The 14,372-nt window shown below is 39.5% G+C and overlaps 1 protein-coding gene across 1 annotated transcript; it reads right to left on the bottom strand.

The window, feature by feature from the left end:
* Nucleotides 1–153: 153 nt before the first annotated feature.
* On the bottom strand, nt 154–13,298 carry crlf3 (cytokine receptor like factor 3). The gene is made up of 9 exons (XM_005803190.3): nt 13,185–13,298; nt 8,755–8,882; nt 5,279–5,486; nt 4,926–5,013; nt 4,623–4,800; nt 4,305–4,533; nt 3,661–3,799; nt 2,825–2,937; nt 154–2,273 (listed from the first exon to the last, which is right to left on the bottom strand). The coding sequence occupies exons 2-9, from the start codon at nt 8,869–8,871 to the stop codon at nt 2,008–2,010; spliced, it is 1,338 nt and encodes a 445-aa protein (XP_005803247.1). The 5' UTR covers nt 8,872–8,882; nt 13,185–13,298; the 3' UTR covers nt 154–2,007.
* Between the last annotated feature and the right edge of the window lie 1,074 nt (nt 13,299–14,372).

Below are 14,372 nucleotides of genomic sequence, written 5' to 3'. Positions count from 1 at the left end.
CTTCCATCCATAAACTAAACTCGCTTGCAGTAAACTAGCAAACTAATTGAAGTTAAAATGTAGTTTTTGTTTTTATTTGATTAAGATGTAAATACCACATTTGCATAAAATCAGAATTTTATTTTCAAGTAGCACAAAATGAACAGCAGAAAGTTTTTTGGGTTTTTTTCTTCGAGAGGAAAACTTTATTGATCCAAAGTGTGAAAACGGATGTAATGCACAGTTTTGACCACGAGGTGTCACCATTTCACCTTCCTCCAGTACAGAGGGAAGTTTTGTATTTTTCTGAGGTTCTGTTGGTTGATTTCAGGACATCTGTACCATCAACTGAACCCGTTTCCGGCTCCAGTTGTCCTCAGCGAGGACAAAGAAAACATCCACAGATAAATTAGGATTTTAGGCAACTGGAAAAAGTTTGTCGTTCAGCACTGAAGCCGTCCTATAGTTCAGTCCCAGACGTGTGCAGGATCCTCATTTAAACTGCTACATGTGAGTATAAGTACACATAAATACAACACACTGTTTTTCTTTGACCTACAGATTGAGAAAGAGGTTTAAGAAATTCACAGAAAGGGTCAGATGGAAGTGAATGAACTACGGTAGCGATATGAACCCGGTGGTGTGAATACTGTCGGGATTGTCACAAAAATTCATGGATATTTTATGCTTTGGGATTTTTCTCCAACTCCAGAAGGATAAAAAGGCAAAAGACATATTAATGTTAAGGTTTTTGGCTCAAAAATCAGCTTCAGGTGAACAAGCTCCACAGTCTGAAATGAACACATGAAAGTTTCACTCCTAGATAAATAGAAAACATTTTCTCAAAGCACATTATTCTGGCACTCAAGATGCTTTAGAAGCAAAAATTAATTTAGTAAAACATGTTAAAACTGCTGCTTTTAGGTGGCAAAGTGTGTGCGACATTCACAGTGAGACAATTATTTAAAAAAATCAAACCTCAAGCTGTGAAGCTGCTTCTGTGGCAAAACTAATTGCATAGATTAATATACTTTTAAAAAGTCTCAACAAAACCTGTAAACAACAACAACCCACTCAGTGAGAAGGATCTGGAATAAAATAAGGACAGAAAAATTATCGCTGCAAATGCAAAGTCATCAGGACAGAAGTCATTTCTCATAAATCAGCATTTTTTCATGTACAAACAATGAAATTCTAGATTTCAGCTCCACATAAATCTGTTATAAATCAGCTGTTTTTCTCTATTGATCAACTTTTTAAGGCGGTTCTGTGATTAAAACGAAAGGAGAAAGCAGAGCATCAGACTTGTTCAAATCTTGGATTGCGTCCTTCGTTCACCACGAACCCGCCCTTCCCTCTGCATGTCCTGTCGCCTAGCAACCGTGAGTGGTTAATTACAACCTGGTGAAGTTTTTTTTTTTTTTAATTTAATCCTTTCAATTATAATAAAATATGTCTCTGCAAATTACCAAACTCTAACAGCACAACCGGTTTGTGATTTAAATTTTTGTACTTTTAATATCCTAATAAATACAAAACATAAAAGGTAGTAAAAAAATGTAACTTTTCTCCTACTTTGTGAATAAAAAACAAATTGTGAAAGTAAACTGAACTCTTCTGCTGAGTATGTTAACATAAAAATGTAAAAATTTATAGTAAAATGGATACTTTAAAAAAAAAAAATTCTCCCAGATGAATTCTTTCTTTAAATCAAAATTTAACCAGCTAAGACAAAAAGCAAATCAAATTTAAGATGACTAAAAGCTGTCACAGGGTTTCATTGCTTTCTTTTGAAGTATTTGTTTAGAAATGTGCTTAAACTGCTGCTACAGTGAAAAGTTTTATTGAATTTCATTTGAAGGAAACTTGCAGATCCAGGCCTAAGCAAACATGTTTGATAGTCAGCCGCGTTGTCATGATGGTCATAATCAAAAGACAAATATTCCTTTGTTTTTTCCCCCTGAAAACATTGTTGGATGACGGAAAGTTGCGTTGCAGGTAGCGGTGGCAATCGGAGGATTAATTTTCCTAAAACACGAGAACTTTCCAGCCGGAGTGGACGAAGGAGCAGCCGAAGAAGAGGCAGTCCACCGCCTGGTCCACCAGCCAGTCGAACACCACCTCCCGGTTCCCGGAGCCGATCGTCACGCGCAGCTTAAAATGGCCGCCCTCGCTCAGGTTGTTGTTGCTGACGGGTAGCAGATTGACCACCTCCATGTCAAAGGTCACGGCCGAGCCCACGGTGATGGCCGGAAGCTGATTGGTCATCTCTTTACCATTGACGAAAACGGCGCCTGGAGGGGAGGAACATGAATGATCTGCAACTGCTGGGAGATTTTGCAGCAATAAATCTCTTATAATAAGTAAATAATATTTCCTGACTCCAGTTCGCTATAAATCTGCGTTCATACGTTTTCCTAAGGTAATATTGAAGCTAGGTTTTCAAACGTTTCCAGTAAAACACTTATGAATTTAGCTAGAAAAGAGTTTCCATTCACCATAATATGATTTTTATTACTGTTATTATCGTTTTATGGTAGTAGTTACATTCCACAACAGAGACAAAATAAACTACAATATAACAAAATGCTGCGTTTTGAAATGTCTCTCATCAATAACATTTAATAAGTATATTTCTACTTATTATACTTACATAATAAGCATTAGTATTGGCGATACTGTCTCTTTATTTAGTTGGTATCATATTAATATTAAAATATGCCATATGGAACACCTCTACTAAACAATGTTTAACTAATAATAGCTAGCAAACCCATAATGAAAAGCCCAGAGCTGCTGCACCCTGGCAGGGTTTTCTTGTAGGGTGGATGTGAAGTGAGCGAACCGTTGGTGGAGATGCAGACAGCTTGGTCTCTCTGCAGCGACTCGTCTCCGCTCTGAGGGTCGATGCAAACCCCCAGGCTGTCCAGCTGATCAAACTGGCCAGCTGCAGAGATCCTGTAAGCACAAACAGGTTATAAAAGCTCAAGAATATTTTTTTACCTGCCATTCACAGCTGCGCTGCTGGGGTGAAAACATTTTCATTAACAAAATTAATCCTTGTCCTTCAACGCAGAAAAACCACTAAAAAACTCAAAGTGATTCATATTATTTTTTTCTGGCACTCTGTGTTGGATAAGCGACACACAAAGTTGTTGCCATAGCAACTGACTGATAACAGCCCCCCCTCCCTAGCAAATTAGGATTCAACACCAAAAAACACGCTAAGATCTAATAAAGAGGTGGAGGATTAGCTACGACTGCTTTTAGCTAATCTAAAAGCGGTGGTAGATTATCTAATTTAAACATCTGCTCTACAGAGGATCTGTCAGAGTTGGTGTACGGGTCGCCTTTTTCTAACAGAACCGAAACACAGAATTCTGCAGCACATCTACATGTTAAGATTGTCAAAGTCAAGCTAGCATAACTGACCTGATTCCCTCTTAGTGACTCCTTTTTTTAATTACAATTTTTTTTCTGACCTTGTTACCTCGTTGTCATAGTGTTGACAATTAGCGTAACGGGTACATTTAAGATTTAGCATGTTATGTTGACAAGCTGACAGCTGAAACCAACGGTAGTCATCATTAGTAAGCAGGTTTCTGCACGTGTGACGTCACGTTGCAATGTGGCTACAGAGCAACATTCTGGAGCGATACGATGTGTTTGTGTGTGACGTACTTGAAGGTGAGCGTCTGGCCGCAGAAGTAGGTGGGGGCGTTGGAGTACAGGACGGCGCAGCGGCTCTGGGCGGAGTCGTTACGCAGGGCGATGTTCTTCCTGCTGCTGAGGATGTAGCCCTCGGTCCCTGAACGCCACTCTGCAGAAAAAACAAAAACAGATCCAACACGGGCCTCTGGACGCTGCTGAGGTATTTAACACTCGTCTGTCAGCAGCAGGTTTACTTCCTAAGCGGACCACTGGTCAGCTACAGTTGGGGTTCTTCACCCAACACGTTTACTAGACTTCCTCCAGTAAGTAAAACTGAAAACTTCAAAGCATTTTTCTGTGATTCTCTTGATTTTCAGTTTGCAGAAGAAAACGTCACGTATCCAACTGTGAGAGTCGATCAGGAACGTTTTGTTTGTAAAGTTACGGTTCAGGATACGGAGGAGTCACTGCTGCCCCCTGCTGGTTTAAAACTGAACTGATTTCACTGAGAAGCAGAAGAAACGAAAGAAGAATTTAAATTTGGGATTCGGATGGATGGATGATTCAGTTCAGAAATCAACTGAATCATCACAGCAGTTTCACTATAACTAAGAGCGTCCGTCCATCCTTCCCTTCTCCCAGAGGAGAACCGGATCAGAACCGGAGCCCCGTACCGTGTGGAGCCAGGGTGGTGTAGCCCGTCTGCGGGACGCTCCAGGGGCTCCACTCGGTGCGGCCCTCGCCCCGGGCGCTGACCCGGAACAGGTGGTCCGTGTGCGGGTCCAGATGTAGAACCAGGAACTCGCAGTCCCGGCCGATGTAGGCGTCCTCGTACTGGCTCCCCCCGCTGCCCGACCGCCGGTACTGCAGCCGGTAATCTGCAGCAGCAAAGTCCTCATCCACCTGCAAATGTACAAATGTTAACAAATAAAAATAAAAATCAGTGTCACCCTGAAAGGTTTTTTATTTTTCCAGAGCGTTGCCATGCCGACCTTGCACCAGCGGACCAGGATGCCGCCCGGCCGCTCCTGTAGCTCCTCTATCTGGACGGGCGGATGAGAGGAGACGGCGCCGTGGCGGGACACTCTGTCCCTCAACAGGCTGAGGACGGAGTCGTCCAGTTGGGCCGAAACGCACGGGACGTCCACCAGAGCTGGGACCTCGGGAAGGCTGGAGAACACACAGAAATCAGCCGCTAGCGACGCCGGATCGACGCAGCGACGCCACAGCGACGCCAGATCAACGCAGTGGCACCGGATCGACGCCGCAGTGGCGCGGAGCGTTTCCTCCGCTACCTGTCCAGCTGGATGTGCATGGCTTTCTTTGTGAAGCTGCCCAGTTTGTCCTCCTTCTCTCCCAGACCGCATCGCAGAGCAGCTTCTCCTGCAGACAGTCATTATACTCATGAACATTTAAACATTTTAAATGTCCAAAACAAATAAACAGAACAGAAACAACAAATAAAACCAAACAAACAAAACTGTCCTTCAAAACAAGAGCTAGTTAAGACCAAAGCACCAGACTGGAGCGTTTTATCATCCAGTTTTTGGTAGAAGGAGAAAAACGATAAATCATGGAAATGAATGGGCTTGTTTTATTTTTATCATGTGATAAATTGATTGATTGTGTTTGAATATTTGTGGCCCACCCTCTCTCAGCAGCTCGTCGGCCTGCCCCACGCCGTGCTCGATGAGGCTCTGGCAGTCGTCCAGAGGCTTGATGCTGTCGGCCTCGATGGCGTCGACCTCGGCCAGCAGGCCGGCCAGCCGCTCCGACAGCAAGCGGCCGGCCGCCGCCTGCAGTTCCGTGAAGTGCCTCTTGAGGGCCTCGCGGGCCTGGCCGGAGCTGCCCCGGATCTGAGGAAGAGGACGCCACATGTAGTCACATCAGCAACCTGAAGGCTCCACCGTGGGATTTCAATCAGGCCTGGAGGGACTTTGACTAGGACATTGGAACATTTAATCCATTGACTGGAAGCTAAAGTTGCTTCTCTAGTAAATGCTGATATTTTTCGCCACTTTTACTCTGTGCTAAGATGCATCTAAACCAGCGATGAATCGATTAATCGTGATTAATTGTCAACTAATTTATCAATCCATTAATTGTTAATTACATAATACTAGAATAAATTGCAGTTTTACCAGAATAAAAGTCAAATGAGAAAAAATATCATTTATGTGAAGTAATTCATTAACGTTCACTTAATGAATACTTTTATTGCAAAATACAGTCATCACTATCTACAGTAACTCTTTCAAGAATTTGATTTAATATGACTTACACAGCATTTATTTCAATAAAGTATTTTTGAATTTCAATATGTGTGAAATAAAGGAAAATCTGCAGAAGGTGGCAGTTTTTAATACGATGGATTGAATAATATTTAAAAATTAAATTAACTCCTTTAATTTTTCAGTAGAAGTATTTTATTTTGTTTTTCAGTAGTTAATAATAAAAATATTCTCCCTCTGCTGCAGGGTCAATACATTTTTTATTTTAAAAAAATTTAATAATTCTTTATTATTAATTCTTCAATTGTTTTTTATTATTTTTATTATTCTAATTTTATTTATCTTTAATTGTTGCTGAATTGAACATGTAGCTAAAACCTCAGCCTGTGTTACACCAGTAGCTGCTCAGGAAGTTAGTTGAAGAGTAAGCCATGTTTCAGTTCCTCTTGTTCACACACACACACACACACACACACACACACACACACACACACACACACACACACACACACACACACACACACACACACACACACACACACACACACAGAGCGAGGTCGGAGGGATTTCACAACGAGTGTGCAGAGGGATAGGAAGCGGAAGTCTGATTGACAGCGGCAGATAAAACATGGAGGCCGTGACAGAGAGTGAAACACACACCAACGTTTTCCAGAAAACTCTTCGTCTGAAATAATAACCGACTTCAGACAAAGCAGGAATAGTTTTCCAAAAATGTTTGGACTCCTCCTCCTGCGATGCAGCGCTGATAAGATTGTCCTGGATCCCAAACATCCTGCTATCTCCTGCTGGCCCCACTCTCACTGCGGGTTTGTGTTTCCTGCTGTCTGTGTCATGGGAATGCTGGGAACGCTGGGACACAAACTGGGATCACATGAATCCTTCATCTGCAGGCTCTGAGGTTATCTTCTCCCTACAACATGTCCTCACATGCCGCTGAAACCTTTAGTTTCCAGGTTTTTCCTCCAACAGCAGCAGAAAAACAAGCTAATAAAAAAAACTTTATTGATCCAACAGGGAAATTAAATCTTGAAAGTATTGATCTCCAGTAGCAGTCAGTACTGCAACAAATCTGAAGAGGCCTCTGACTGAAGATGTTTGCAAACAGCTGAATCAGTTGCTAGCAGCTCTGCTAATCCACCTCCTTTGCTTTTGCTGCTTGTCTTTAAATCTCTGTTTGTCCGTATGGTTAGTGTGGAGGAGGGAATCAGAGACGGTTTGAACTTCTCTCTCTCTCTCTGCTTTCTGTGAACCCTCCATTTCACCTCCTCTGGGATTTGGGGTCAAAGTTCAGGTATCATTCAAGCTTTTGAGATGCTCCCCGTTGTAGATAATGTGTTGCCACGGTTACGCATCATAACAACTGTCTAAAAGTTAAAATAGAGGAATCATTCTCCAAATCAGAAACAATTCAACCAGCAAATTCATTAACCAATCAGAGCAGAGCCGTCGGATCTGAACTGTGCTACAGATTAGCATGTGCTACATGCTACATGCTACATGCTAATCTGCTCCCAGCAGCTGTTTGATACAGGCTTTTTAAAATAAAAAAAACCCTGAAACTTTTAAAATTATTTTATATACGTTTTTAATATTTATTTAATTTAGTACATTTTTGTATAAAAAAATGAAGATTTTTTTATTTATTCTTTTTTAAAAATGTCTATTTAATTTTAAAAATAATACTAAAGATGGAGATTTTATATTTTTAATTGGGGTAAAATTATCACAGACATTAAAATATAAAATATTGGCAAAATCAACAACAATCGTTTGTGTTTAAATATTCAGGCTTTTTGCGTTTTCATGCAATCCGGTGATTTTTAACTCAAAAACTGACTTTGCTGCACCCAGATCTGCTTATAATTAATTTATTAGAAAGAAAGACCAAAATCCTGATTTAATTGGTGTCAGAAATCACTAAATGTTCCATTTTTTCCAAATGATACCAAGAAAATTTGCAAAATATTTGTAATGTTTGTTTTCTGCAAACATCAGGAACGGTTTGTCTTCAGTCTCTGAGTTTGGAGCAGACATGCTGCTTGTTTCTCGGTTTTCTTCCTGTCATCTCTCCTCTCAGCTGCTCAGCAGAAACAGGAAATGGCTGCATTGTTTACTGGTGAGCAGCTGGACGGCTAAAACTCCACAGCAGGGGAAGGAAGAGATCCGGCAGAAAACCGACTCCTGAGAATCGTCTGGGTCGGCCTGCAGAGGTCGGAACGGGTCCAGACCTTCCTTTAGTTTAGTTTTGCTGTGACTTTTAGTTTCACTAATTCAGTTAGTTTTAATTAGTTTTTAGAGGGTGTTTGCTAGCTTTTATAAGTTATCATTAGCAAAAATATTTAGTTTTAGTTTAGTTATTATTAGTTAAATATTGTTTAGTTTTAGATTAGTTATGACTTAAATATTGTTTAGCTTTTGTTTATTTTTTCTTAGTAAACTGGTGTCAGTTTACTAAGAAAAAATAATAATAATTTTAGTTTAATTACTATTAGTTAAATATTGTTTAGTTGTAGTTTAGCTTGTGTTAGTTAAGTATTGCTTAGTTTTTGTTTTTATTAGTTAAATATTTCATTTTCTCCTAATTATTTAAAATTAGGAGAATAAAAATCTATTTTGTATTGGTTTGAAAAGCTAATAAATAGATTCATAAACACAAAACCAAACTATTTTATGTCTATAATTTCAGTATACTTTAGTTTTAGTTTAATTGCACCATGTAGTTACAGTTAGTTAATATTTCTTCATTAATTACTGTTTTTTTATTCATTTCAGTTAAGGAAAATGTTTTCTGAATTTCGTTAGTTTCAGTTCGCTGTGACGACGTTGAGCCGCCGGCTCTCGCCCCAGGGCGTAAACATGGGGGGGGCGGTACCTGTTTGCGCGCCTGGTTGAGGCCCTGCAGCCGCTGCTGCAGCTCGCTGCGGTAGTTCTGCGCCGCCTCGATGCTCTCCTTCGCCTCCTGCAGCAGCAAGTCCACCTCCACAGACATCCTCCCGCCTCCTGACGCAGAACAACAGATTTTTATTAAAGACGGGAAAACAGTGGAGCCAGGAGACCGAAAGCGGCAGAGCGACGACGGTGAAAGGAGAGCAGCAAACTGTCAGGCGGCAAATCTGATGTCCAGAATAACCGGTTTCACATCCGCTGCATCTCTGGCTGCAGGAACAGAGAAACAATGGAGGAGCAGAAAACTGAAACTATTTCTATCGCAATATTAAAACAGCTGGAAGATTACAACAAAACAATTACTAGAAGAAGAATAACTAGAGTTCACCGATTCACTAGAATAATAAACTAAGTGGCAACAAAATACTGCAAGATATGAACATCCATCCATCCATCCATCCATCCATCCATCCATCCATCCATCCATCCATCCATCCATCCATCCATCCATCCATCCATCCATCCATCCATGGAGGTAATGATTCAGTCGATGAACTCAGGGATTTTCTTCTGCTGTAAAACTCTTCACTTCTTGTGGAAATGCTGCTGTTGCTGCTATGGAAATAAAAAACATCTTTTAAATCTTATCCTGAGTCTTTAATCTGAATCCTAACGACCTGCATCATCCACCAGAGAAAAACAACCTGCAGAACATTTTGACTCGTTTGTACCAACAACAAAACCACTTCCTGCTTCACCTGGCTACTACAAACCCACCAGTCGCTTAAAAACCACTTCAGCAGGTATTTATACAACAACGGCCAAAATCACCATGATAAATTTACACAACAAACCTTTGCAGTCTGGACTACAGTTTGCAGACTGAAAGTTGGTTAATGAAGCGCTTCCTGTGAACTTTACATCACTATCAAAGGTCACAGAAATAATCTATTTGGTTATTTTGGCTTCATGTTAATGCCAAAGTTACAGGCTGTGCAGAAAATGATAAAATGTGGAACAAAGAATTACTCAGCATTGTGAGCAGGAAGGCAGCCTGATTTCATCTTTTGATGTTTTTAAAGGAAATCTGCTGAAAAATGAGAAAAATATTCTGGCAAAAACTTCAGAAACTAAATGAAACTTGATTTTAAACCATCAACAGGCAAAAATCTGTTAATGAATCGACAGCATTGAACATTGATGGAAAGCCACCGGTTGGAGTTTTAAACCGTGTCATCGTCTCTCCTGCTGTTTTTACATCATCAGAAGTGAAAGCAGTGACTCTGCCCGGCGCGGCGCTGCGGTCGGCCGCGCTTCCTTTACAGCGTCTGAAGAGGAAGTCACAAGGCGGCATCAAACTTCACCTTTAAAAGTCTGCAAAGTCTCCTGTAGAACATGTGTCATTCATGCATTTTCAAAATCAGCTGAAAAATGGTCCAACCAATCAGCACCACACACAGAATAAGTCTGAATGTCCGTCAGGAGATTATGGATGAAGTTTCTCTGGTCAAAACGTCACAGTTGACCAACACATCCAATCAATCATCACTGAATCAACTCTTGGATGCAGAAAACTCTTCCTCTGTTAGAATTTGGCTTGGAGGAGATTCTGGTCCAAGACACAAGGGTGTCTGGACTCAACATCGGGTCTTTTTGGAAATAACACGGTTCTGTTGGCTTCATCGGGTTGTGATCTCCAGATTTCACTGGAGCAGAGAGATGAGAGTCAGTACCTCAAAATCCAAGACTACATCATCTTGGATGTAGTCATCCAAGACGACTTGAGCTAGAAAACAATAGAGTGCCTTAGCTTTTGGGTTGAAAACGAAGGCCTGCCGCCCAAACTGGAGGAGTTTAAGTATCAGGATCTCAGGAAACTGGAGCAGGAGGTTGATAGATGGATCAGTGTGGCGTTTGTATCCGTTTATGGTGGTAAAGAGAGATCTGAACCCAAAAGGAACCAATAGCTCCTGATTTACCGACTGATCTGCATTCCTCCTTCATCTAAGTGCATGGGCTTTGGGTTGTGACCAAAAGAATGAGGTTTCACGAGGATGCATTCACACTGGTCCTGTTTAATCTGATTTAATCAAACTGCAGCTCGCTTGTTTAGAAAGGTTCGTTTGGGGAGGTGTGAATGTGGAATCAACCTCGGTCTGAGTTCGGTTGAAGTGAACTCTGGTTCGGTTCGAATGCCTATGTGAACGCCAAGCAGATCGGAGACTGCTCCAAAAGCAGGAAGTGGACTATGAACACAGGGCATTCTGGGTAATTACAACCAAAACTAACGTACTACCCTAGCGCTAGCAGGAGAAATGGCTTGTGATCTTGTACTACAGACAAAAGAGAAATTTGTAGACCTCCCTTTCTGCTTGACATTGCTCTGAGTCGGGTAACACGCCGCCTAACAGATTAGGAGTGAACCCACGCAGACTTTATAGAAACCTTTGGGTTGTTTTACAATAAATACCGAGCGCTAACTATTCAGTTTAAGTTGTATTCTGCTGTTGTTTCTTTTGGAAAGGTGTTTGTATTTGCAATATTTTAAAAATGTGTCCCTAAATATAGCTAAATGGACCGTCTCAGATGCATTTGAATAATCTCGCACACTATCTGTGTTTATATTCATATGAATGCAAATATGGAGTTAAAGAAATGCAGGCATGCACCCGCTCAGTGGCTTTGACATAAACAACACCCACTACTGTTCTGTCGCTTCTTTCTCCTGACAGAGTGTGTTCAGAGGAACAAGAGCTGAAATTATACACCCTCTGCACAATGTGCTGCTCCTCTCTTTGTCTGCTTACAAATCCTCCTTCCAGGAGAAACTCAGGCTTGTTTTCAGAACAAGCCTTTTATGTGTGTTTGTGATGCAAAAATGACAAGAAACAAGTGGATAAAGGTTTCTGTTTCATGCTGTTGGAGTAAATGGAGTAAATTTTCAGCAAAGTATTTAGGTCAGTCTGCACCCTGTCTCATGGCTTCCATCATTTATCTGTTGTTTTTGTGTCTTTTCCGCAGCCCCTGCATGACTTTAACAAAATGCATAAGCTCTGACTAACAGGAGAGTTACGAGAAGCACTCTGCTGCAAATTCTCACAATTATTATTAGAGCACAGCAATGACGAAACTATAACACGAGAACATGTCTAAACTTGATCAGAATGACTTCCTTATTTCTGTAGTTATTTGTGAAGTTAACCCTCCATCCACCACGTTCAGATCAGGACATTAAAGCTCAACAGCACTTCATTTATATCATGTAAACCTCAAAAGGAGCATTTTCTTAAACGGAGAGAACAGAATTCCATTAGAAAATTGGGCATTTTTTATTTTTGCATCACTCTCAGCAAATAGTGGCACCCTATACTAACATAACTGATATTTATTTTAAATAAATCATGTGTTTATAAAAATTCGGCATACAATTTGTTCACTTAGCAACAAAATTAGTCTTAAATAATTGCACTACTTTTAAGCTATGATGGAAAAACACGATGCGAGGATCTGAAGTTGGCATCTGATTCAGAACTTGAGTGAAATTCTGTATCAGATCCTAATTTAAAGGACAATCCTAATAAACCCTTCAAAATCTGAAATACTTCAAATAATCAAATAAAAACTGAATTATTCAACACTTGTTTATTATTATCAAGCCATTATTATACTGCAATATGTACAGTATTATTGCTATCCAGCTAGAAAACTAACTTGCTTATGGGTCAAACTAGATACATAAAAAACCTTATTATATTCACACTGAAAACTGTTATTTTGAGACAATTTACAAGTCACCAAATTCAGTTAAAGGTTATTTATGCAGCCTAGAATAACTCAGTCAATGCATGACCAGTCTCAACACTCATTTCCAAGCATCACTCTGCTAATTCTGGTCTAAACAGCTGTAAAGCAGAGAAATTGCTCATTTTGAACGTCCACAACATAATAATATTATATAATTATATAATATAATAATAACATAAATAAAATAGTTTTATTTCGGTTTATAGAATATAAATTCAACTTGCGATAATAGAGTTCATATTTGGCCTTTGAACTACAGCTGATTAATTTTCTTTAAAACGGTGAAATGGCCCTTTAGTCAATCGGAAGCTTCAAATCACAAACGAACTTCCGTGCCGTGCTCGCTAAAAACGTTGAGATGTTTCACCTCCAAATGAGATTAAAAGAAAGCATTTTAATCTAAATCTGTGCTGCAGAATAAAAATAAAGCCTCTTTGATAAAATATTTGGTCATTAACTAGGTGAGATCAGGTTAGCTTGTTTTGGTCAAAAAGACAATGAAACTCGGCTCATGGCTGAGAGAGCAAGCACAACACCTCCATTAAGTCCGGAGGAAAACAACAGCTGCGGTGATTCACCCCATTCTGAGACAAACAGAAAATCAAAACAAACCTGTTTCAGTGTTTTCTGGCCGCCATTTAATCCTAACTGTCAACGATCAGCTCGGAGCCGCCGATGCGCCGCTCCACATATGCCGAAGTTTAGCCCGAGTCCAAAAATGACACTTCCGAGACTTTCAGAGAGTCAACCAATCAGAACCTAGATCCTTCAAAGTGACCGAAATTCCAGCCAATTAGATTACGAGATGATGAGTTCTGCCCGCCTTAAAGAAACGGTCCCTGTGAGTAAACTGGAGCTGATGAAATAAGTTGATAAAAGGCCAAATTTATTTTCAATAAGGTTTTTAAATTAATATTAATGTTGTTTTAGGTTGTTTAGTTACATATACGCAAAAGGTAGTTTGAAAAGTGTTTTAATCTCATATTTAGGCGGGATAAACTGGTTGCAATTATCTTTTTAACGGCCATTATTAGGTCATAACACGAGTGAATGTGTACCACATGTAAAAGCCCCATTAGTTTAGTTAAACTTTATAAAATATCTTGTAAAATTGCAGTGAAAATACAAAAAATGTAAAACTATATATTAATATATTGTTTTTAAAATTTGCGTGTTTTACCAACCAACCAATTAATTATGTTTGTAAAAATGTATGTTTGCTTTGAAGCAACGAGGAGGAAATAGATTAAACTTGGGCAGTAAGATATAAACTTCCTGAAAGCACAGCTGGGATTTAGTGGTAGTCAGCGCCCTCTAGCGGTTCACTGTGAATGTTTTTAATCTTTAAATTCCCTCTGTCAATCAAAACAAATAAAAAAGTATCTTTCAAACATTTCTTCAAATAAAAATCTGGAGTGTCAGTTGTGCATTTCTATTCCTTCAGCCCCACTTATTCCAACAAGAGTTGATTAATTGTGATTAATTTATTACTGAAATAATAATCAACTAATTTAGTAACTATTTAATCTTTCATGCAGTATACAGACTGTGTACAAACATGCCATTTCATAAAACAACAACAAGCCAAGACTGTAGAAATGTTTGTGTATTTTGCATTTAAGATGAAAAAAAAAACATTTTTTCTGTAAATATGTACATAGAACTTCTTTTTTTTAATTGAGTTAAATTATTTGTTTATTTACATGTTTATGTATTTCTAATATTCTACACAATAAGCTTAAGTTTTTAAATGAAAAATATAATGAATGTGTCAATTTTTTATCCGATTAATCGTCAGAA

This window comes from Xiphophorus maculatus, chromosome 16 (assembly GCF_002775205.1).
Source record: "Xiphophorus maculatus strain JP 163 A chromosome 16, X_maculatus-5.0-male, whole genome shotgun sequence".
NCBI lineage: Eukaryota > Metazoa > Chordata > Actinopteri > Cyprinodontiformes > Poeciliidae > Xiphophorus > Xiphophorus maculatus.
Note: the sequence above shows the minus strand (reverse complement) of the source record. Positions and strands in the feature narration are given on the sequence as shown.